The 25,230-nt window shown below is 47.1% G+C and overlaps 1 protein-coding gene across 1 annotated transcript in view; it reads left to right on the top strand.

The window, feature by feature from the left end:
• The first annotated feature begins 250 nt into the window (after positions 1-250).
• Positions 251-25,230, top strand: part of MYO5B (myosin VB) — a 341,711-nt gene continuing 316,731 nt past the window's right edge. The window contains exon 1 of the mRNA XM_049620078.1: positions 251-691. Within this exon, the coding sequence (XP_049476035.1) occupies positions 665-691 (27 nt within the window). The 5' untranslated portion in view covers positions 251-664. The remainder of the gene's footprint in view (positions 692-25,230) is intronic.

Below are 25,230 nucleotides of genomic sequence, written 5' to 3' on the forward strand. Positions count from 1 at the left end.
TCGCTCCTTCTCCCCTAGCCTCCTGTCAACTTTCCTCTTTCTTGTCTCTACTCTATCCCTGCCCCGCTTCTCAGGGTCGCAACCCGCGAGCCTCGGGAGCGTGGCGCGGCAGGTGCCGCACCCTGCGCGCACCTGTCCCGGCGTGCGCTCAGCGGCCAGCAGGGGGCAGCCGGCCCCGGCTCCTCGCCCAGCCCCGCCCCCGGCCCCGTGGACCCCGCTGCGGCGGGGGCGCGGGAGGGCGCGTCCAGCCCGGCCACGGCAGGGCTCAAAGGCGGCGGCCGTAGCGTCCCGGCCGCCCGCTCCGCCTCCGGCCCTCCCTCTCCGGCGCCCGCACCTCCTCCCATACCTGAGCGGGGAGCGGCGCCGCGCCGCCTCCTCCCCCGCCCGCAACTCCTGCCCGGCCACAGCTGCGCCGCCACCGCGGGAGTAAAGGTCGCGCTGGCTGAGGGCGAGCCGGCCGCGGCGCCTCCAGGAAGCCGGCGGGGCAGGTCGAGGGGAAAGAGACAGGGAAACTCTCGGCCGGCCTGGGAAGATGGCGCCAGGCGGGCCGGCCGTGAATTGAGAGCCGGCGGGCGGAGAGGAGTCGGGACCTGCCGCCCAGCGGGGCACGAGCGAGGGCCACACGCCAGGCGCGGTGCCCGGGCTCGGGCCGGCCCGCGGGGTCATGTCGGTCAGTGAGCTCTACGGCCAGGTGAGTACGGGCCGCGCGCTGCGGTCCCGCCGGCCCAGGTGAGGGCGGCGCGCTCCAGGCCGCCTCGGCCCTCGGGGGGCGCCCTCTCCCGCAGGCTGAAGAGGCGGGGGGTGGGGGGCGACGGGAGCCGCCGAGTAGCCTTCCCCTCGCCTCCTCTCCGGCGTCCCGAACTTCGGGTGGCCGAGAAAGTTTGGCTGTTCCGGGAGCGCCCTACGCTGACTCGCCGCGGCTCCCGGCAGCACCTCGGCTCTGCCCGTGATCGGGGCTGTCGACCCCTCCCCGAGGCCCTGCCGTCGCTTTCCTCGCGCAGTTCTCCCGCTGACTTTCCTGGTCCGTGGGGGCGTCATCGCCGGCGCGGGGACTGCTCCGCTGCCGCCCCCTCCCCCTTGCCGGTGGACCCGGCTCTAGCTGCCCTGCAGCGCCAGCTCGCAAGGGCGTCCCTCTAAAGGCTTTCTTCAGGGCACCAGTGGGGGGGGGAACCCCGAACTTTAGGGGGGTGTTCGCACACTTGAGGTGGAAAAAGGGACCCGCTCTGCAGTGAGGGGCCCGGTAGCTTGTGGGAGGTGGAGGTTAAGCGATGAGTAAAGTGAGATGCTTTAAAGGATCTGCAGAGATCCTGGGGGAGCAAATTCTGAAGTTCCCGGGGGTGGGCGGCCGGAGGTGGTCCCTCTGCGTGGGTACCAGGAAGGCCTCAGTTACTGCTAGGAAAGGGTTTGGAGTAATGCTGACCTGGGGGTGGAGTGTGGATTTCCAGGATGCCCTCAAGGTCAGAAGGGATGTGCGGGGCTCGGTCCCCACGGTCGGGAACAGGTGCGGCTGGGTGGAGGCGCTCTGCTTCCGAGGCAGTCCTTTTAAAGTTAAGGACCCGCCGCCGCCGCCTCCCCGAGCGCCCACGGGTGCAGCAGCATCAGCAGCCACCGCCGCCGAGGCCGGGCCCCGCTCAGGCTTCAGGGTTGGGGCGGGGGGGGGGGGGGGGGGGGGGGGGGGCGGGGCCTTTAAGCAGGGGCCCCCCCCCCCAGTAAGTTTTAGATATTTGCACGCCTCGTTTTTTCCGGGGCCGTGACCCCTTTGACAGTGTCTTGTGCGCCCGTCTACGTGCGGAGTGGGGTGTGGGGGGGGGGGGGGGGGGGAGGTGTGCACGCGTGGGTGTGTGATTCCCAGGGTACACGCCCCGGCCGACAGGTTTAGGCGAGGAGGAAGAACGACTTCCGCATCCTCACCTAGCTTTTGCTGCCAGGTGCCCCGCGCGTGGGCGAGCTGTGCGGCTGGGTGGGCTGGCTACTTTTCCACGAATTTTCCGACTTCTCCCGGAAAATGATGGAACCCAGCTGGGCTGACACTCAAGAAGTGGCTGCAGGGACTGTAACCCAGGTGGGGTTGAGGGAGCCTCCGATACCTACTCTTACCTTCTCCCCCCCCCCCCCCCCCCCTGTTCCCCGCCCCCATTGGGGAGGGGCCTCCGTTTTTGGGAGGGGGGGGGGGGCGTTGGAAACGAATGTAAGCTGTAGGGAAGGGGTGGGGGAGGTTGGTGAAAATCTCTGGGACTTCTGGCTTTGAAAAGTGCCCCGCCTGCTTTATCCCTGTGAGTCTTGGGAGGAGACCTCAAAGCGCCAGTTTTCAGCTTTTCCCTTTAGTGGGTTGTCATGAACTTGGATTAAAGCTGGATACCAGCGAGGTGGGGGGAAAAACTTGGAGTGGAAAGCGCCAAAGCTTTAACACCCTGAAGTGCATGGAGATACAGTGCCAAATCAAGCGCCTTGATGGGCTATACCTGCAATGTATCAAAGTCTCATCAGGTAATTGCTGTATCATGTGAAGCAAATCATCAAATGAACCTGTAACTTCTGAAGCCGTGATCTTGAAAAGCCATATTGGATTGCTTTTTTAAAAAAACCACACTTTCAGGGGAAAACACTCAATTTTGTTAGGAGTATATTGTATGTTATAGGTGAGTGTATTACATGTTAATTGCTAGAAATAGTTGGGAGTCTGAGGTAAAGTTAGAGTGTAATTTTCTGGGCTTGTACTTAAGACTAGAACTATTCTAGGAAAACCGATTGGGAGGACACACAAGTCAAAGTAGCTTAGTGGGTGTGAGGGTTGGACATAGCTCAAAATAGAATTCCTTCCTAGGGTTGGGGGGTGGGGTGGGGCTTTACCTGGCCATTAATGGGTTTCTAGTTCTTAATCGTGTTCAGGCTTATGAATCTGAAATTGAGACTTTGTGGCCCACCTAGTGGCTTCCAGATTGAATCTCTAAGCAGTTCTGTCAGTTGAACATACTTCTGCCTTACTATGAGAAGCTGTTGCATTGTTTCCTAACCATTATCCCCCTACTTGCTAGGCTGGAGTCTCAGTATGCATATGAATCACAAATTACGTAGAGAAATCGTGCCTGCTACTCAGATTCATTTTCTTAGGGAGATGATTTGTTCATTTTGGTGTATTAAAATAGCCATTGTTCTCCCTTTTAACTTGCTAGGCTAGTCTAACGTGATGAATGCTGGATCCAGGCACGCACTCTAATGTATTATGCATGATGGAAATAATTATCCATTATGTCAACAGCATTTATAAGTGGGATGGAAATATTAAAGCCCTTTATTGACTATACCTGTTGCTTTAGTGGCCTAGTTGGAAGATCCTATTGTGAATGAGATCTTTAAGTGCATAAGTTAACCTGGAAGTAAAGTTTCAGTTAAGAACTTAATGTCTCCGTCTACTCTTAACTAAGAAAATGCTTCCAAGTTCCTATTGTCTTGCTCTTTGCCTATCTGATCTCTCCAACTGGAGGCTCTTATGTTGTGTGAATTTTTTTTTGGAGTTTTTAGCCCTTGGCAAAGGGCACTTTGTATTAACAAGGGCACACCTGTCTTCAGACGACTGCATACCTCACCTTTGAGAAATTGGCTTCCTTTGTAGTGAAGCTTTTCTGGGTGGGAAAAGAAAATTAAAGTCCATGGCAGACACTTTGAGGGTGATGTCAAGGTGAGTCAGCCTTAACTACTCTTCCAGAAAGTTGGAGCTGACCATGGGTGATCCGGTCACAAATGGCATGTATGTGACAAATCTGTCTTGTGGGTTGGAAACCTGGGTGAATTTGTCCCAGGAAGGCACCCAAACATGTGCAAGCATGGGAGGTACAACTTGATTGTGATAATTGTGGAAAATAATCTGACTTTGAAGTGTAAAAAAAAAAAAAAAAAAAAAAAATCAGGCTGAATAATTTTTTCCTATAAAACCCTTTATAGAAGGGTTATTCTTGGTGGAAAAACTTAAATATTTCTCAGGTCATTCTTCCAGTATGCCGCTTTTGATTTTTAGCAAAGTGGGAAATCGCCAGACTGAAACCAGCATCCTCCAATGACTTTTTGATTCCGCCCCCCCCCCCCCCACCCCCACCATAAGTGGTTTCAGAGAGGTGGAGTGCTGCTCTCTTACTAGTGGAGCCACCTTGTGTGGGTTAATGGTGGCTTTGTCCTATCCTTACCTGTGCCTTGAGTAGTGCAGGTTTCTCCCAAGTGTCTGGAAGATCTCAGGAGCCTCCCATTTCCTCTGTACCCACTGGTGGAGGTGCTAATGATTCAAACTCTTTAGGCTCCCAGGTGACCTTTCAATAAAAGCAGTGATGGTAGAGACATTAAGTGCTGATCATGTTCTTCTGTCGACCCTTGACTCTTCTGGACACTACCTGGTGCTTGTTCACTCCTGATGGCACCTGTGTTTCTGTCAAAGGTTCCTGCTGCCTGAGAATCCATCCCCTCCCCACCCCCCCCAACCTAGGCGCAGCCCTTCAATCAAGGGAGTGTAACAGTTGTAGTTTCCAATGCCCCCCAACCTCAGGAAAGGGACTGCCCTAAGGTGCAGCCCGTGCTCTTTCTAGAGCTGTGGAGGTTGAGCCAAAGTTCCTCTGCATGAAACTTTGCTGAATATCACACCCCTGCTTGCTGCCTTTTCCTTCCGTCTCCACTCCCCTCCCCTCCCCTCCCCTCCCCTGGGAGCACTGCCTAATGGATCACCTGAATCGGAGTTTTCATTTCCTTTCATTTCAGGATCTGATTGGGGGAACCCTGCAGCTTGGCTGCGTGGATGGTGAGAAACTTCAAGGCTCTGGCCGCCTCAGGGTCCCATGAAGCTAAGCATGGAGGCCGTTAGTAGCTCCTGCCTCCCTCCTCCCTTCTCAGCATCGCCCTTTGCTGCTGTTCAGTCCCTAGCTCCCACTCCCTTTCTTATCTGCTCCCCTTCATCAGATGGGCCTTACAGGCAGAGGGCTCCTAGCTCTGCTGCGAGCATCAGAATTCCAGAGTTCGCATGCAAATTGTTACTGGGTTCACATGGTATGTTCTGTATTAGTTGTGTGCAGTGAGCGAGCTTGCCCTGCCCTGCCTCCCATTGTCCGTGGTTCTGGTCCTGTGCCTTCTTCCCAGTTAGATTGAGCACCTGGAGGGCAGAGGCCATAGCAAACATGTTTTTAGAGCCTCCAGTGTTCAGCACTGTGCCTTCTACTTAAGAGATTACTTGAGGGCTTGTCTCTTGGCTCCTTACCTGCCCCCCCGGCCCCCAAGTCCTGCTGGAACTTCTCTGTAGCCCTTTGCTGACACCAAGTCTCCCGACTCAGACCTCTTGGGGAAAGCTTGGATTCTAGCTGCTAGTTCTCTCCAGTTTTCTTTTGGTTAATCTTTCACTTCATTGGCTGCAGGATGGCCACCCTTCAGAAGGTTTTTTGACAACCCCACGTCTGGTTGAAGTCTATTACTGCACTTTTTTAATAGAGCTGGCATTCACTTGCTATTTGGAGGGCTTAAGGCACCTCTGAGTAGAAACTAAATATCCTTTTTTGAGGTCTGGCAAGGGCTTTTTGTTTTTCAGTATTTTCTGTGGTAATGGTCAACTGTAGACTGCACACAACCTTTAAGTCCAAGTCCAGCTTTCCCCAAGTGATTGTGTATTTTGTTATACATAACTTTCAAGGTAGACCTGTATCAGTTGAGCTAGTTGACCCATTGTTTTAGTAGATTCCCACAAACCACATTAAAAAGCAGTCCATTTAAAGAGTGAAGGGAGGTGTCGACGTGGTTCAGTTGGTTAAGTGTCTGACTTTGGTTCAGGTCATGATCCCATGGTTCATGGGTTTGAACTGAGTCTACCTGTCCTGTCAACTCGGAGCCTGGGGACTGCTTCAGATTCTGTCTCCTTTTCTCTCTGCCCCTCCCCCACTCCCATCCTCTGTGTGTCTCAAAAAAATCTTGGAAGTGTGTGTTCTGATGGGCTTGTCTGCACAAACATTTTGCATGGTCATCAGGCAATGAATCCTCAATGCACAAAGTTAACAAGATAGTGTTGCCATGTGTTGTGGGAGGAGTGCAGATCCTGTTGGAGGCATTTGGTGGAGGCAGTGGTCAGGTGGGCTGCAGTTGTGGGGAGAGAGTTAGTAGTAGTGGGTTGTGAGTTGGCCTTGAATGAACAGGACTTGAAGTGGCATGGTGACTGGAAGGAGGGTGTTCTCAGAGGACCATGGGAGAGTAGTAGGAAGCATGGGGGCAGGGGTGAGCAAGACTGATTTTGGGGTATTAGCTGTAGTAATAACTTCACTCTTGATCGTGAGAGAATTCTAGACTTCTAGAAAAGTTGAAAAAATAGCATGGACTTTGTGCATTTTTTTCAAATTTCCCTAATGTTAATACCTCACATAAGCACAGTCCAGATACAGTGTGCATACCTATGAACCTTATTGGAAGTTCATCAGTTTTTCCATTAATGACCTTTCTCTGGGTCAGAGTCCTTTGTAGGATTCCACATCTTGCTGAGCATTTAGTGCCCCTAATCTCCAATTAGAGACCGTTCCTCGGTTTCTTCTTTCAGGTCCTTGGCAGTTTGAGTATTGGTCAGTTATCTTGCAGAATGACCTTCAGTTTGGGTGACTCTGATCTATTCTGCTTACATGGGGTTTCTGAATTTTTGCTAAGAGTAGATCAGAAGTGATGGGGCTTAGTGCAGTATTTCAGGAGATGTGGGATATCAGTGTGTCCCATTTCTGATGGTATCACTTTGATTCCCTGGTTAGAGTGATGTCTATCAGTTTCCTTCTATTGAGAGGGATTTACATACTGAGATGTATTGCTTGGTATGCCTGTCTTGTTTTTTAGCCACTTTGGGATTATTGAGCCTAGAACTCCACAAATGTTCGTGAGCAAGGGCAGGAAGAGAGTCAAATATGACCTTGAAGTTTATGACTTGATGTTAGGGAGACCATGAGCAGCAGGGGGAGGGGCAGAGAGGGAGATGCAGGATCCAGGCTCTGCTATCAGCACAGAGCCCGACACTGGGTTCGAACTCCTGAACCATGAGATCATGACCTGAGCTGAAATTGGATGCTTTGCATACTGAGCCACCTAGGTGCCCGTGGAGTAATAAATTTAAGTGGAATGTATCTTTGAGAACCTAGGACCTTAGAGAAATGTTAAGATCTGGGGTTCTTACAAATAAAGATGGGTGGAATTTTCTCTAAAGAGATACAAATCTTGGTGTGATTTTTTTTTTTTTTTTTTTTAAATATCTGATCATGACCTTGGGGTGGACAGTCCTGGCTTCTGGCCATGATCTTGGTATGGAAGGTCCTGAGTATGCAGTTACATGTTAAGCTCTGACAGCTTGGAACAGGTACATTCTGAGCCTTGATTTATCAAACTGGGATGGTACCCATGTCCTAAGACTGTTGGAGGATCATGTGCTCTAAGATGTAAAGTGACTGTCATGCAGTGTCTGGCATGCTGTATGGACGTAGCACCTGTTCAGCTTGTGTCCCCCTTGAGTCACAGTGCTGGGTGGTGGCCTTTTCTCCTAAGCCTCACTTGCCATTCTGCAGGGGCATTGGCCATAAGGGGACTCGATGAGGGAGAAAGGGAAGAATGGTTTCAAATAAGTCTAAGTTGTAGACAACTAAGGCATGGGAATAAAAGGTTCCACTCTCCCACCACCCCTTGGGGAAGGAGCAAAGAGTGGTTTGAAAGAAGTTTTCAACTTAAACTGTGCTTTCTGGCCTTAGAGTTTTTAAGGGAAATTAAACATTTTTCACAATACCCTTTTTCTGTGGATACGAATGATTATTGAAACAATTCCTACAATGTGGGAGGGGGAAAGGCAAAGTCTCTATTAACCCCATTTCCAGAAACAGCTGCTCTTAACTAATGTATAGTTTTCAGACCTGCGTGTTTCAGTGGGGGAGCTACTGAGCACTTGAAATGAGGCTGGCCCAAGTGGAGAGGAGCTGGAAGTGGAAAAGAGCTCAGATTTCTAAGACCATACAAAACATCAATGTAAAACAACACTTATACTCTTAGGTCGATGAAATGTTGAAATACTTTGGGTGTATCGGGCTTAAAGCATTTGGCCTATTTTTAACATGGCTACTAGAAAACTTAAGATTCCATGTGTAGTTTGCTCTGTTGCTGTTGTACATCAATAAGAGTGATGCCTGATACAAGATCTACTTAAAGATGGGATCATGGCATACGTATTACTCCAGATCTTCATCTACTATGGCCCCCTCCTGTAGCATATAGAAGTAACTATCATTTAATGACTGTACAGTACACCATATTATGGACTTCCCATAATGTTTACTGTTTCAATTTTGATGAACATTGAATTGTTTACAATTTCTTTGGTGTCGTGAAAAATGTTGCAGAATGTTCTTGGAGACTCTTTCAAGTATTTGCTTAGGATATGTTCCTAAAAGTAGAACTACTGGCATGCACGATTAGTCCTCCTCAAGGTGACCAGGAGCTTCCAGAAAAGAAAGGATCTGTTTCTTCAACCCTCCCCAGCACTGGCCATTGTTCTTTTAAGTTTTGTTTTTTTTAATTTTGAGAGACAGAATCCTGAGCAGGTGCCATGCTGTCAGTGCACAGCCTGGTGCAGGACCTGATCTAATGAACCGTGAGATCATGACCTGAGCTGAAATCAGAAGTCAGACGCTTAGCTGAGATGCCCCTGTGCTGCCATTGTTGCTCTTTTTAAACTTACACCACATGTTTCATTTTTGACTTAATTTTCACTGGAGGATTGAGCTGCTTCTGCTTAGTGTGCTCATTTGTAGTTTTCCTTATATTAAGTATTTGTAATATTAAATTTTAGAAATAAGTTACAGAAACTGTAATTCTCAGGATAAAATACAGATTTTTTTTAAAAGGCACATTGGCATTTTCTCCACTTAGAGCTTGCACATTTCTGTGCTCTATAATGGGGTGGGGGGTGGAAAACTAGGATAGCTAACTTATGGAAACCTAATTAACATTGCAGTAGAGAAAAAAAGAACTCTCGTGAACTATTGGTGAAGCCACTGTGGAAAAACCTATGGAAATTTCTCAAATTACCATGTGATCCAGTCATTCCAGTGCTGGGTATTTACCTAAAGAAAACAAACACTAATTCAGAGTCCTAATTTATGGGCTAATTTATGGAGTCTTTTTTGGGCCAGGTGTCTTTTTTTATATCTCCATTTTATTTCCACTTAAAGTTAACAGTGTTATTGGTTTCAAGAGTACAACCCAGTGATTCATCACTTACCTAGAACACTCCGTGTTCATCCCAACAAGTGCCCTCCTTAATGCCCATCATCCATTTAGCTCATCCTGCCAACTGTCTCCGCTCCAACCCTGTTTTATTCCTCTGTATCTGAGTCTCTTGTGATTTGCCTTCCTGTTTTTATTTTTTTCTTCCTTCCCCTATGTTCATCTGTTAAATTTCACGAAGGAGTGAAATCCTATGGTGTGTGTCTTTCTCTGACTTCTTTCACTTAGGGTAATGCCCTCTAGTTCCATCCACATTGTTGCAAATGGCAAGATCTAATCCTTGATCTCTGGGTAATATTCCTGTGTGTGTGTATCCATTGGTCAATGGACACTTGGGCTCTTTCCATATTGGGCTATTGACAATAGTCTGCTGTAAACATTGGGGTGCATATGCTCTGAATCAGCATTTTTATATCCTTTGGATAAATACCAGTAGTGCAATTGCTGGGTCGTTGGGTAGTTAATTTTTTGAGGAACCTCCATATGGTTTTCCAGAGTGACTGCACCAGCTTGCATTTTCAACAGTGCAAAAGGGTTCTCCCTGTCTCCACGTTCTCTCCAATATGTTTTGAGTTCGTTTTAGCCATTCTGACAGGTGTGTGGTGGTACTTCGTTGTGGTTTTGATTTGTACTTCTGTGGTGTTGCTGAGCATCTTTTCATGTGTCTGTTAGCCATTTAGATGTCTTTCCTGGAAGAACGTCGGTTAATGCCTTTTGCCCATTTCTTTACTGGATTATTTGTTTTTTGGGTGTTGAGTTTGAGTTCTTCATAGGTTTTGGGTACTAATCCTTTATCTGATAAGTCATTTGCAAATATCTCCCACATACTATACACAAAAATAAATTCAACATGGGTGAAGGAGCTAGGTTATTTCTAAGTGCTATGTATTAACTCACTGGTAACTCTTCCTCATAACAAGTGAGGGAGCTGGGCCTACATGACCTGCCTGAAGCTATACTCCTCCTGGGTGGTGGAGTATGACCTCACCCCCAGGTGTCTGGTCAAGGGCTGGCTTCTGCTAACTCGTCTCTACTGCCTTCCACGAGTTTTTGTTTCATTGATGGTGGGTCTGCAACCTCTGTACAGAAGAGTCCGGCACATGGGGGGTAATTTCTACCTAGCACTGTCCTGCCCCTGCCCCCCCCCCCCCCCACAGTGGCAGAGCATCCCCCCAGAGCCTAAAAGATGGCCTGACTGCAGAAACAGGGTAGATGATCCGACCTTGTAGTTCATTTAGGAGCTTAGTGCTTCTCTTCCTTTTACTACCACCACCCTCAAACCCATGGGCATCTTGGTGCTTCTTCACACTGTCCCAAATGCAGTGCAAGATCATCATTGGCTTTCCTTTGTTTTCATGCTCTCAAAGAAGTTCACATTCTCAAGAGCTAAAAGGAACGAAAGATGTGACACTCAAGCAGTGTAAAACTATAAACTGTAACAGCTTGTTTGCTCCTTTCCAGGCACTTTGTGGCCCCATCTCCCCTCCCCCAACTGCATAGCGGGAGCATGTTCTTACCTACCATGCTTGGTGTCTACTAAACTTTTCATTCTAAGATTGGAGAGCCAAGTCCAAAGCCTTCTCGGTTAGGAGTGTGCCCTGCCCACTGTTGGCTGGGCAGTTACTTGCAAACTGAACACTCTTAACTCTCAGGTTGTCCACTTGGCTGTCTCAGACCAGGTGTCTTCTCCAGCATCTGAGGAGAGCAACTTCCAGAAAGATAACCAGGACTCAAACCATTTCTACTGTAACTGTAGGTGCTTATCTGGGGCTTTGTCAAAGTACTCTCAGAAGCTGCCCCCGAGTTAGGGGCTTTTTAGGTTGGACACCAGGAGGGAGGTCCTTGTATTGTCTGGATCGTGGCATGGAGGAGCACCGGTAACATATTAATTTGTTGTGGAAATGATCAAGCATGTAGATCTGAGCTCTGAGTTAATGGCTCAGAATGGTCCTCTTAACATGTATTCTACTGGCTCATAAATGACTGCCCTCCTAGGAGTGATTGATATGGGCCTGGTAGGTTTTTCTCTCCTTTGCTGAAGTTTGGGGGAAGGAATGAAGAGGCCCATCAAGAAAAGAAAAGCTAACGATCTTTCTCAGAGCTTCTGTTCTAAAGCTCAAATGTGTTGTGATGTGAAATCCTAAAAGTTAAGAACATCCAGATGCTTTCTGTATGGAGTTCAGAGACTTTCCTTCTAATATCCTGTGTACCACATCCAGGTTCTCTGGCTTAGAGACCAGCCTCCACAAGTAAACATACTGGGCAGTAGAATTCTACTTCCATATGTATTCTGACGTGGGTACTGGTCCCCTCTGGGGAAGATGAAAAGGTAAACTGCTTGAGCTGGAAAACCATACGAATACTCTACTTGGTGTGCCCTGGCCATTCACTTGGGATTTAATTTAATTTCTCTCTCAGTAACTGGCCACCAGACCCCGGTGCAATCTTGCCAATGATGTGATGCATGCTTACAACGTATTATCTCATTTTATATGTGGCTAGTATCATTTAAGGTGCTTTAGAAAAGATTACATATAGGACACCACTTCTATGAACTTCTGAAATTAGCAAAATGGACCATCTTGAAGGATGAGGAAAGTGCGAGGGAACAACCATAGTAACCTTGGGGGGGGGCATAGAGTGGGGGAAACGGGAGTGGGAAGTTTAGCAGTCTGCTAGATTGCATGGTGAGTTCACAGGCATTTGTTACTGTGCTCCATCAATTACATGTCCCACTGATTCTACTAAAAATAGGATGAGTTACAAAGTCCAATTTTACAATAAACCTTTGAGCTAGCTAATCTTGGATTTCTTATGCATGTGCAATTGATGGTTGAGTGTGTATTTTGGCAAGATTGCTCTCATTCAAGATGTAGGTTGAATCTTCTCCCATCCCTCTGTTCCCAAGATGCGATTTTTGCATACTGTAGAAAAATCCGTAAATGCTATTGAACTGGTTTAAAGCCTACCTGTACTCTCCTCCTGTTTCCGGACCATGTTGCTTTGAGGAAAGCCCCCCCCCCCCCCCCCCCCAAGGACCCACCTTTACTGTAACATGCCCCCTGTCATTTTGGCATGGCTTTGGCTTAGGATACACAGTGGAAGGCGCATCTGTTGCCTCTGGCACTTGCCTGAACCTAGGAGTATGGAGCCTATCAGGAGATAATTCAGTGTTTTTCTTTGTACTGTGCCCAAAGGCTTAGCACAACGTGTGAATGTGGGATAACAGCAAAGTAACATTTGTGGGTATGAATGCTAATATAAAACTGCCTCGTTTTTTTGAATATCCTAATCTGTGCACAATTCTATTAAATTTTTTGCCTTTCTGAAAGTGAGTGCTTTACATTAAACGCATTATCTTTTTATTCCCAATTACCTCCTTTAACAGTCTCAGGCAGATCTGAGTCCTGAGTGGGGGGTGGAGTGTGGGGGCAAATACTTCTCTCCATCCTTGACGTGAGGTCGAACAAAGCAGATGGCTTTCAGAGAAGCCTCGATGAGTCATGGAAGAAAAATTAGATGCAGTCTGAATTGTCTTCTCTCATACAGAAACGGCGATCCTTCATCTTTATCTGAAGATGAATCTTCCCTTAGTTCACTAAGCCAACAAGTGTTCCGGTATCTTCTACCTGCCAGGATAGAGGTCCCGGCCTGTGCGTGAGGCAGAGAAGAGCCCATCCCTGCAAAGTAGTCTGTTGACCTTGTGTTCTTCCAATCTGGTGGTTTATCGTATGAATAACCTCTAAGAAAGTATTAGTGTGTTAAAAGGGGATAAATTGCTTTATCTCAGATTTAATCACTTAATTTGCCTACACTCATTATTGAGGGCTAGTGTTTGTTTATAAAAGGAAAATGAATGGTTTCTCAGCCAGAAACCAGTGTTTCTTGGCTTTGAACTGCTTGCCCTTCTGTCACTTTACTGTGTGCATACGTGTGGGGAACTGGGTAACAAGCTATGTGCACCACAATGAGAATGTCCTTGAAATGTGATGGGCTTTATGACCAATATGGCAGATCATATCTATTTGGATGAATGCTATTTCCTTGATATGCCTTTCGAATTTAGCTTCAAATAGCATGTGTTCTTTTTCTTTTGTATGGTGGTAATCTCTTATGCCTGGGAGATAAGTCTTGAGATCTGCAAGAGCTCAAAGAACGAGGTTGGTTGAGTGAGGTAGGTGTTTGCTGACCTTTATTCTTGTTACAGACTGAGTGACTTGTAGGCATTGGGTGCTGGTTTTGTGGGGCCTCCAATTAGCTGTCCTCAGGAGCTAGACTTTGGATGACCTCCATGATGGATTGGTGTAGAGCCACCCCGGCTGTCAGGAAAAGACTGATTTGAATGTAGTCCTGGTCTGCTTGATTAAAAATCTAAAGGTTCATCAAATTTTATAGTTACACTGACTTAGCCTCATATATATGTAAAAAGATCTATGTTGATATGACCAATACAGGGGTGTATAATTGCCTCAAAGTTACAACAAGTATAATAGTCCTAATATCTTTGGACGATCAAATGGAAAGCCCATTCTACCTGACTTCATAACTGGCTCTTTGAAGCTTCTTTCCTCCAGCTATGCATCAGGCAGGATGTTAGCCACTCAGTATAAGAAAGGGCCGAGTAGCATTATTTGTAATAGTCGAGACAGAAGCAAGGCCATCATGGATGAATGGACGAGCAAAATGTGGAATATCCATACAGTGAAGTAGTATTTAGCTTTGGAAGAGATTGATATATGCTATATCTTGGGTGAACCTTGAGGGCATGACCAATGACAAATATCCTAGGAGTCTACTTAAGAGGTACCTACAGGAGTCAAATTCAGACACAGTAGAATAGGGGTTGCAGGAGGGAGGGGACAGTCAAGATCAGGTTTCATTGGTACAGAACTTGGGTTTTGCAAGATGAGAAGTTCTAGAGATGCACGGTGGTTATGGTTGTAGGACAACATGAATGTACTTAAGGTTACTGAATTTTACACTTAAAAATAGTGAAGATGGCGAATTATGCCACAGTTAAACTAGGGGCAGTAAGTGGAAAAGGGAGGATAGAAGTTAAGAACATAATCTTTAGATGGAGAGGCTTGGGTTTGAGTACTGGTTCCCCGTTTACCAGTTGTGTGACCTCGGGCAATTGCTCAACCTCTAGGCTTCTGCTAACTGTAAAATGGGTGGGAAGCTAGTACAACCATCAGATGCCTGCTGATCTAAAAGAACACTTTATATCCTCTCCTAAGAGTTGCTAGGTCTTCTGAGAAGTTGTAGTTCAGTGTGGGGCGACATAAGGGTGAAGTGTGAAGGCTTACGAGGGTGCTGATTCATTGGCTCTAGTCCATCTACATGGGCAGGCAGCCTTGGATTGGGTCCTAAACTAGCAAAGCCACCAGTATTGGGGAGGCTCTATGGCTATGTGTGTGTCCTCTTTTTCAGGTGTGGAGAGGGAACAAAAGGAGTCTGAAGGCCTTTGTTTTGAAGGCCACCTATTCTCTCCACCTTAAAGCACCAGACCTAACTGTTGCATTGCTTAGAATCGTGGGGCTTTGCCCCAGATTGTGCCGAGAAGAGGGCCCACCATGACACTAAGACACCTGTGTCTTTCTTTAGCCCTTTCTGGCACTGGGCATATCTGGCTTTTGTTGCAAGGATATTTCAAGATGTTGGCTCTGTTCTTAGGAACAGGCTTAGCTGGTCTGAGCATCCTGCCTAATATGCCAGTGTAGTATTGGGCCAGAAAGATGCCCACGGCCTTTGAGGCTTTTGGGACCAGTGGCGTTTCCTTCCATGCTGATGCCATCAACATGAGCCTGTTACACTTGGCTTGGCTTTTTTCTTCTGTCCTTTGCCTTAAGTACCCCTTTCTGAGTTTCCAGTTCAGATTGGCTGTAATACCCACAACAGAATGGTGGTTGTTACTGTCACTAATGACAAAAGTTCTAAAGCTTTCATAGAAATTTGCCCCTTGATTGGCTGTTCTTAGGTGGTACACATGGTCCCAGAGGACTTTGGCTCCCTAGGCCCAAGGAGCTTTTAAAGATGGTGGTCACTGGAAACCATGTGCTTCCCTCAATCTGTGGGTGCTGCAGGTACTAGAGCCACAGTTCCCTCACTTGGGGTGTAACAAAGCCCCAGAGAGCTGGTGAAAATCCAGATGCTGCATCTCAGTACTGTAGAGTTGGATTTGGGAGAGGAGTCCTGTGCTTGGCTTTCTTGCCAGATCATGCTTCTCTATGGTACTCCCATCTTTGAGTTTCTAATTTTACTAATCCCTGCCTTGGATTCTGATGGTGGCTTCCAGATCTAACCTATCAAACCTTAAAGATTGTGCTAGATTATGGGCCTTAACAGCCTATTATAAGTGGTTCGGTAATCCGTTTTCTTCTTGGATTTCATCTATCTCCTCTACTGAATGTTTTAAGGCCATCCTTTTTCTGTAGTTTCCTCTTTCTCCTTTGCTTCACATTCCTTAACCTTAATCCACCCTTCATAAAGGCCCCAGGGATCACCTATTGTTGGTATCCGTGAAATCTGACTGGCAGTGTGAAACCAAACCCCACTCAGCAGGCTGTTGGGGTTCTGCAACACTCAGCCAGGTAGAGCGTTCTTCCTGGATGGGGCAGATGTTCTGGGTGTCTCAACTGTGCCCAAGTTGTGGTGTGAACTGTCTCAGAACTCGGAAACCTCCTTAAATACTGGCCAGAGAAGGATGTGCCCGGGATGGTAAAGAACCCCCACAGCCTCGGAACTGTAGTCTGTATCCAAAATGATGTAGTTCAGAGTTAGCCAAGTAACTGGCTAGGCCAAAAACGGTTTTCCACTTTATCTCCCTCTGTAAGTCAACTCGATGCTGGAACTTAAAATGAAGCCTTCTGTGCTTGTGCTTTGAGCATGTCCTTGCTGAGCTAGTCTATGCATCTCAAGTTTTTTTTTTTTTTTTTTTTTTTTTTTTTTTTCTGTTAAATGCTTGTCCAAGGTGGCCATCTTAAATGGTAATTTTTCACATACTGCTTGTTCACCGTGGTGAACAGTGGTTCGTATTTGAGTTAGTTCACGGCACCAAGTTGGGCAAGTTAGTAATTCAGTCCTTGAACAGTGTTCTACAGGTGGAAAGTAGCATTGATTCTGCTTCGTGCCAAGTCTAGCCGTGAACTCCGTGGTGAGTCTGAAGCCCTATTTTTGCCAAGATGGTGTGTGGTGTGTTTGTGTTTTTTTTTTTTTTTTTTTTTTTAAAAGCTCCCTGTGCCGGCCTTGCCCTGGCCCACACCTGAAACGTCTTCCACTCTTGGTCTCTGTGGGTTGGGCAGTGTTGTAGAACAGATGTAGATATTTAAGAATCTTTATCTGGCACAGTGGTCGGCATAAAAGGTGCATAGGAGCTAGTCTTACTGGAAAACTAACAAAGTCAGTACAATAAGTGTGGAGAATCAAGGAGGCATCTTAAGACCACAGAAGTGGTGGGTGTGGGGTTCCTGCTCAGTGGCAAGTTGAGGTTCTGGGGTGCTCCTGACTGTGCTGAAGGAAGTTTGAGAGGAAGTATCCCTCTCTTGCTCCTTGTCAGTCCCTCAGTGTATCCCTCTGTCTCCAGCTCTGAGGGTTGAGGGTTGGTGCCCCTGTCTAGACCCCTACTTCAGTGGGTGGGGCTGAAGATCAGAATCTCTTCACCTGTGAGCTTTCCAGCCCCAGAGCTGTTTGCTACACTGTGAACTGTTCAAAAGAGCTGCTCTTCTCTCCAGCCTCAGAGGCTCTAAGACTGGGAGTGGGATGTAGGGTTGACAACTTGAGTGCATAGGGTAGGATAGGGCTGATGTCTGGATGGCATAGCCCTTTAAGACCACATCAGGGGCACCTGGCTGGCTCAGTGGGTTGAGTGTTTGACCTCGGCGCAGGTCATCTCATGTTCTGTGAGTTCGAGCCCCATGTCTGGCTCTGCTGACAGCTCAGAGCCTGGAGCCTGTTTCAGATTGTGTCTCCCTCTAGTTCTCTGCCCCTCCCCTACTTGTGCTCTGTCTCTAAAATAAAACATCAAAAAAAAATTAACTGACAACATCAAAGAAGGATCTAAAATAACGATTCCTAGAAGTTACCATGCCACTTGAAGGCAAAGATGGGAGTATATAAAAACCTAAACAATGGTTATAAGCAGCTATGAGTATTGTGCCTTTTTAAAAAGTTCTTCAAAAAATTTTTTCTAGAGCATAAATACAGTAATGCCCAAGTTATGAAAATACATCTTCACGAATCTTTTCAGTACTATCTCCAATGCACTGAGCTGTGCCTTTAATCTGACCATGTAGTGCTTTGTTGAAGGTTATTTTGAGAACAAAGTTAATTTAGCATCAACTTTGCTTTTTTTGTAAGATGGCCTTGTTTCCATAAAACGTAATTGTTATAATTGTTTTACTTTTGATGTAATTGTTTTACTGTTGCAACTTTGTTTTAAATGGGTCATATGAAGTTTTCAAAGCTCAGTGGTCATAATCTCAAAGTAACACTTGTTATCCTAAATAAGCATTGGCTATGGTTTGCCTGGTGCTGCACTAACAGGACTGAAGGTGGCTTGAGATACAACCAGGGATACACCGGCAAGAAGCTTGTGCCGTTGACTTTCACCTGGGATAAGTGACAAGTGTACAATTGTCTTACAGGTATAAAAATTGTTGCAGCTTTTAGAAAAGGATAGTGCTATTGATTTTTATGTACTGGAGTAAGATCGCTAACCCATTAACCTCCTTATCTCTATTGCATCAATACTATGATCTGCAAAAGGGGGACTTCAAAATGGAAGTTTTGCAAAGTTCTTTAGGTGAATTCTGCCCAGGGACTCTCTGGCCATTGTGAAGTGTTGGCCTGGACTGAGGTACAGCTGTGGAGGGGGAGGTTCGATTTGAAGACCCACAGAAAACAGATGCTCTTTGAAGAGAATTAATGGTCCCACTGTCCCACGGCTTTGGTAAATCTGGCTTCTAGATGGATGCACTTGTTGAGAATGCAGCTAGGTGTGCTGTTAAAAGTAATTCCTAGAAACCAACCAAAAATCCCCACAAAAATCTGTTCTGTGAGCGATCACCCTGCTTCGTGAGGATATGCTCCATGGTGAGGGTGGGATGAAAGGCGTGAATCTGTTTGCTTAGGCAGTTTGGAGCCTCTTGAAAAGCGAGAGCAACTGTGATGGGCAGCATCAGGGGTAATTCTGGTGCTGTAGGACTTCTTATTGATTGGGATTGACTCCTCCTCCTCCAAGGATATGACTCCAACTATGTTCTAATGTTGACGACCTACTCCAGGGGATCTCCGTAAATGGAGCTCAGCCAGAGGTAGATGTCTGAAAACTCTAGTGTTTGAGGAACAACTGGGGGATCCAGGGGGTATAGGCTGGCGAAAAGGAGCTGTTATCCCTGAATACTGCTGGACTTCGTCTCTTCTTGGAGTTTTTCCAAAGATCAGAGTGGTCAACAATGGGTATCTGTTCAGGGAGGCCTATTTAGCTTGGTGTACAGGAGTGCATGGCCAGCGAGACCACCCCCTTCCTCAACTAGGGGAGATGTGCCACCTCGTGCAGGGATGAAGCCTTTGTCTCTGTAGGTGTTGGAGCAGGCTGGACGCCACCCAGCATGGATGATGTAGGGGAGTGCCTGAGAATGAGAGTTTGACCCCTATGACCTAAACTACTTGCCTGCCTGAAAGTTGGCTAGAAAGGACTATACAGGGAAGGAAAGCAGTGAAAAGGAAGAACTTCAAATAAAGAAGAAATCCTATCTTTTAGATTCTACTTATCTGTAAAGTATGCTAAAAGAAACTTCTACGGATTTTGTTTCTCAAGTTTCCACCTCCATTGAATTCTAGTATCCTTCAGGATGAAGGCCTGTATAGGTTGTGAGTTTAGATGCAGACAGGAAAGGGGTGAAGAAGGAGATAGGAAGGGCTGGCAAGGTGGAGGAGAGGGAAAGCACCAGGTGGGTGGGGATGGTGTGGGCTCTGCGGCTGGGCTGGGGTGGAGCTCTATGCACCCTCTTACACAGAATGTTGGTTTAGCCCTAGAAAAGCTGCTGCAGTGAAGTGAGATCAAATCCCCTGAAAGCCGGTTGGGCTGTGGTCGGCATTTTTTTTTTTTTTAAAAAGACATCAGTTCCCCATAATGCTCTGGAAGCTGAACTTAGCTCTATATCGAGTATCTAACTGGTGACAGATCCAAGATGGGCTGATGTCCTGGTGTGGCTGGCTGCCTTCTGATTCCCCCTGCCATCACTCTGCTTGTCACTTGATAGGAGCCCTGGCATGGGCTGTGTCTTTCTAGGAACAGGGTCTGATGTCTGAGATCAGATGCTTTCTGAAGTTGTAACATGTCTATCAGGCAATTCCCTAGCACACTCTGTGAAGCATTTGTATAACCAAATGAAAGAGACCTTTTCCACTTATGCATGTGAATCCATGTCTAAAAGTATATTACTGTCCTGCCCCAACCCCCTAATTCTAGCCCTTTGGGAAGGGAGTGATGTCCTTGAAGGAACCCACAGTGGGTTGGCTTCTGCTTTTCCCCTTAAAAAAAAAAAATCCGTTTGTTAAAAACGATTGTTCATATCTGTTGCTTTCTAAGTGGTCCACACACATAGTTGTCTTTTTGTTGTTCACAAGTACCCTCTGAAGTAGAGCTAAAGAAGCTGACCCTCCAAATTATCAGGTGATGTGCTCAAACTTCCTCTGCAAGGTGGGCAGATGCTACGCTGCAGGCAGCAAGGTCACATGGCATCCTGGTGTTGTACCTCACTGGGAACTGAGTGCTGGTGGAGGTGGGGGAGTACCATCTCCTGCGGGTTTGCTGTGGGTGTGTGTTTTCCTGGATACTCAGTAGCTTGTTTGTATCTAAAGGAGTTAAGTTACAGGTCACTATTTGTTACTGTGTGTGTCTTTCCAGTTTCTAGTCTGTTAGTATCTTCAGGCTGACTCCACAAAAATGCACACTGACTTGCTCTATATCTAAGTAGCATAGAGGGAGTGGGGTTAAGGGAGAGTATGGAGTTCTCTGCTTGGAGACTTAGTTGCATATTACAAATTTATCAAGTTTGATTTTAACACTAACTACCTTGGCCAAGTCCTTGGATCTCTCTAGGCCTCTGTTTCCTCATTTACTGAATGAAGTAGGACCAGGTCTTTTAGGTCCTTCTGTGATTTTTGCAAGAGTATCCCTTAACCTGGGTCACAATGTAGATGTTGAAAAGAGCAGTGCTGCCTCTTTCGTCTCACTATGTAGGGTGAAACTGTTCAGCCTGAAAGTGTGTACATTTGCCAAAGATTCTACTCACCATGAAAGATGCTTAGCAGACAAAGCAAAGATGCTATCCCTGTTTCTCCCCACCACCTCCCCATTCCCAATTTAGTAAGGGCAGCATCAGGGATTTAATCCTAAACCCTGAGTTTAGGGCATCCTCCCTCCATACCCAGTCTATCTGCAAGCACGTTGACTCCACTTCCAAACAGTCCGGATCCTTGCTTCTCTCCTGGCTCACTGCTCCGGCCATCCAACCTACCCCAGTGTCTGGCTGGATAATGGCAATGGTCTCCTGACTGGCTTTCCTGCTTCTTCCCTGTCTCCTTCCAGCTTCTCCCAGTAGCCAGATGAATCCTAGAAAGTGCTCATTGGACTCAGTCATTCCTCTTTTTGAAACCATCTAGCAGCTGCTTTGCTTCTGGAAGAAAACCCAAACCTGTGCTGGGCCTATAGGACCCTACATAATTTGGCTCTTGCCCACTCTTACCGAATAGTATCCTAGTTTTCCTCCCTTGCTGGTCTGTCCATTCTGGCTGCCTCCTTGTTCATGGAGCTCTGCAGTCGTCTTGCCCCTTGAGTGCTTTTGCCCTAGTCCTGCATCAGTGTTCTCTTCTGGTCCTGTCCCCCTCCTCTTCCCCCCCCCCCCCCCAGTGGCTGCTGCTCCTCACCCAAGCCTCTGTGGGGTCACCTCCTTGGACACCTTCTCTGCCACCTACTCCATCTATTCCTCATTCTCTTTGCACTTAGTGTGGTACCTGGCACTTGGTTGTCTGAGCTAGATCCTGGGGTGTATGAGAGCAGTACTTAGCATACTCTTCCTCAAATCTCCAGTGCCAACAATGTGTGTAGTACATAGATGGTAGTCAAACCTTTAGAGCCAAGGAAACTTGAGGGTGTTGGGGTGGCTCAGTCAGCCGTCTGACTTTGGCTCAGGACATGATCTCGGGGTCTGTGGGTTTGAGCCCCATGTCAGGGCTCTGTGCTGACAGCTCAGTCTGGAGCCTGCTTCCAATTCTGTGTCTCCTCCTCTCTGCCCCTCCCCTACTCGTGGTCTGTCTCTCAAAACATTAAGACAAAAGACAAAGATTCACCTTATAAAGCTGCAGTTGGCAGACTCCCTTATCTTCGATTTTTAGTAATAGAATGAGGGAGATCTACCCCATCACTGAGTAGGAGAGTCTTGTTAGAGCCTGCCCAGACTTCAGCATGATAGGACTCACTGGATCAGGAACCTACTGGGAATGTCAAGTCCCTAGGCCTGGGCATCAGTGTGCTTTCTCTCCAGGTCATTTTACAAGATGAAATGGTCTGGACTCTGTTCATTCATGTTCACACTCACATGTTGGGATGCCCTAGCACAGTTCAGCCTTGAGGAACACAGGCCCCCAGTGGTCATTAGAATAAAGTCCTCTGCTGATTCTGTGGACTTAAGCAGCCACTCTGGTTAGATCCCTCTTTTTTTTTTTTTTGGGGGTGGGGTGGGGTGGGGTGGGTGGGTAAGTAAATAAGCACCGGGAGGAAGACTTCTGCATTTGCAAAGCTGGTTTTGGAATTGGTTATCAGAGGAGGAGACTAGTGGCTCTTTGCCTGTGATCTTTTCAGGTTTGTTTTCAGGGCATGCTAGATGGGACAGTGCTTGGCTCTGCAGTCACGAGGTGGTGACCATTTGTGGTGGCTGGTTCCTTGTTCAGGATCCTCTGCCCCCTCTTCCTAACCTCTTGACAACATCTTCCTGTGCAGCCATGTGTCTTAGGCTGAAACTCGAACTCTCCAGCATTCTAGGCTTCATGGCACATGAACTAGACGTATCCTTCTGTTTATGCCAGCTTGAAGTCTTCTCTAGCTGGAGCATCATGACTGATGCGTTATCAGTTGATTACTACCTTGTATGACTGACTCTTTCCTGCTGGCAGAATGTCCACTCCTCTCCTGATACACCTTGAGCTTTTCTGTAGCCATGCTGCTTCTATGTGGAATATTCTTCTTCCCCTAAGTTCCTTCTCAAGGCTAAGATTTAGCTTTTTCTGTAAACCCTCCTTGACTACCTCAGCCTGGGGGAATCTACTCTTGGTTCTCCGAAGCAGGTACCTTGAGGTCTGTGTTACTTGGTCTTGGCATTTGCTTGTCTGCTCTTACGCCTCTGCTCGTGCCATAGGTCTGCAGTGTTAAGTTCTTAGATGATTGTTTAACTTTTTGCATACTTTATCGCCTCAACTCCTCCATGAGGGCAGGGACTGTGCCAAGGGCCCAGCACAGTCTTATGTAATCGGTATTTAGCACTTGCTGATCTGAACAACTGGGCTGCAGGGGGACGGGCAGCCAAGCATTTGAGATGCTGGTATCTCAGAAGCTTTGAAGGGCCTGAAAAATACTGAGGGGATGCTAAGGGAATATAAGGGGAGCCTCAGGGAAGCAGGGATGGGCTCCTCATGGGGAACCATAGTTTACTCAGTGCCCCCCCCCCCCCCCCCCCACCCCACCAAATTGCGGTATCTTACCAAAGTATAGTAGACCGTCACACCTAGGATTTTGTCACTGATAAGGTTAAGATACAAAACCCTTCGATCTCCAGGGTCTCTTCCCTCTCCAACATACCCGTTTCCATCCCCTCTTTAATCTCTAACAGCCACTAATTGGTTGTGTTTATAGAATTTCATTAGAATGTTACACATATGGAGTCCTACAGTATGTGACCTTTTTCTCATTAAACCTGTTGGAAATTAGCTTCGGTTGTTGCAGGATGATTCCTTATTGCCGTATTATTTTGTGGTGTCGATGTACCACAGTTTGACCGTTTATCTGCTGAAGGACCTACAGGCCGTTTCCAGTTCATGGCTATTAGGAAGAAAGCTGCTATAAACCTTGGCATACAGGCTTTTGGGTGAATGTAAATTTTAACTTCTTGGAGAGAAATGCCCAGAAGTGCAGATTCTGGGTTTTTGGGTTCATGTTTAGTTTTTAAGAAACTGCCCAATGTATGAGTGATCTGGTTTTTCAACTCCTCAGCATTTTGTCATTATTTTTAAAAATAAACTTGTAATTTTAGAACCTTCTCAGATTTACAGAAAAAAATGGTTCTAAAGAGTTCCACATCCCTGTTTCTATTAACCTATTAGTGTGCTACACTTGTTACAGTGAAATCAATATTCACACTTTCTTAATGAAAGCTTGCACTCTGCTCCCAGTTCCTTGGTTCTTAGTGTCCTGGATGCTCCTGGTGTAGCTGAGGAGCAGTGATGGGGACGTCCTGAGATGTCTCGGGTGCTGTGGTGGGAAGGAGAATCCAGGAAGGGCCCCCCTGATGTGGGCCTTCCGTTGAGAGGGACAAAGGGAATGCAGGCATAGTCAAGGAAGGGACAGCCCGGCTTCTAAAATGCCAGCTGTCAGAATTGTCCTGAGTCTTCTGGAACTGCCGGCATCTGAAAGGACCTCAATAAATCACCTTGTCACCAGATTTTCCACTTTCTTAGCTGTTGGACAAGTTTGACTTGGCCTTCATCCTGACCTCTGGTGTGCTTTGGTGGTTTGAGGGGAGGCAGGCAAAGGGAGAGGTCTGCCTCTGACGCCGTTGGAGTTGGTGGTGAAGCCAGAGGACTGGTCTCCATTGGGCCCTTGCCTTAGGGGTTAGCATTTTAATTAGCCATCTATCAATGCGGTGCTGAATAATGGAGAATTAACAAAAAGCCAAGGCCCCATGTGGTACTTCACAGAAGTACAATACAAATAGCATGGAACCTTGACCTATGAGAAATTTTACAACTTTCTGTAATGATGTGTTGTATTTCTGAGCAGTTGGGTAACCTGGACTGGAAGCCCCCAGGGCAGCCGTGGCTTTTATGCTGAACACACAGGTTTCTACACATGATAAGGTGTTTGTGCCTCACACATGGGACCCGATGGCAGGTGGGCTTGGGTTTTAGAGATTTGAACATTCAAGTTACATATATAGCTTGAAAAAATGGACAAAAGGACCCCAGGGCATAGGAGATAATCACTTGATGACGGATCATTGCGGATCATTGCCTGTCGCAGCTGGGAAGGGAGGAGCAAGAGGGCTTTCATGTAGGGCAGTGGGTCTTAAACCAGATCTTCAAGTCAATGGGATGTGGTCTGGATGTGACAGCAAGGAGGCAGTGTTTACATGAATGTTGATGGGGTAGAATCTGATTGCTACAGCTATTTCTTGTTGTGACTTTATTCTCATCTATAGATGGAGTCTCCAGATTGAGGCTGGGACAGTTGGTAAACCTCAGAAGGGGGAGGGTGAATGGGGTGGGAAAGAAACCGATGCCAGGAGTTTTACACCCATCACCTAGGTGACTTTGGTCTTTTCATTTCAGGGGTCAGGAATCTCACACACGTAAAAAAACAAAAACTGTCCTCTGTACCTGGAGACCTGCAGTGACTCCAGGGAAGGCACCCAATATATCTCTTCAAACAAGAGATGCTCAGTGAGGTCTTTGAACTTCCAAACAGTGAATGCATACAAGGAGGCAAAAGCAGAGGGAACCCTGTGCAACACAGCAAGGATTTTCCTAGGGAACTGCAGGAGAGACTTGGGTGTTTGGACAGACAGTCCCAGCTGGGTTGTGCTTTGCCAGGAGGGTAGTTGATGAAAATGCATTGGGGGATTCAGGTAACTTTTAACTTGTAGGACTGAAACCCTGAATCTAGTGTGTTCAAGATTGGCAACTCTTCCCAAG

Source organism: Panthera uncia (genome assembly GCF_023721935.1).
Source record: "Panthera uncia isolate 11264 chromosome D3 unlocalized genomic scaffold, Puncia_PCG_1.0 HiC_scaffold_8, whole genome shotgun sequence".
NCBI classification, from domain to species: Eukaryota; Metazoa; Chordata; class Mammalia; order Carnivora; family Felidae; genus Panthera; species Panthera uncia.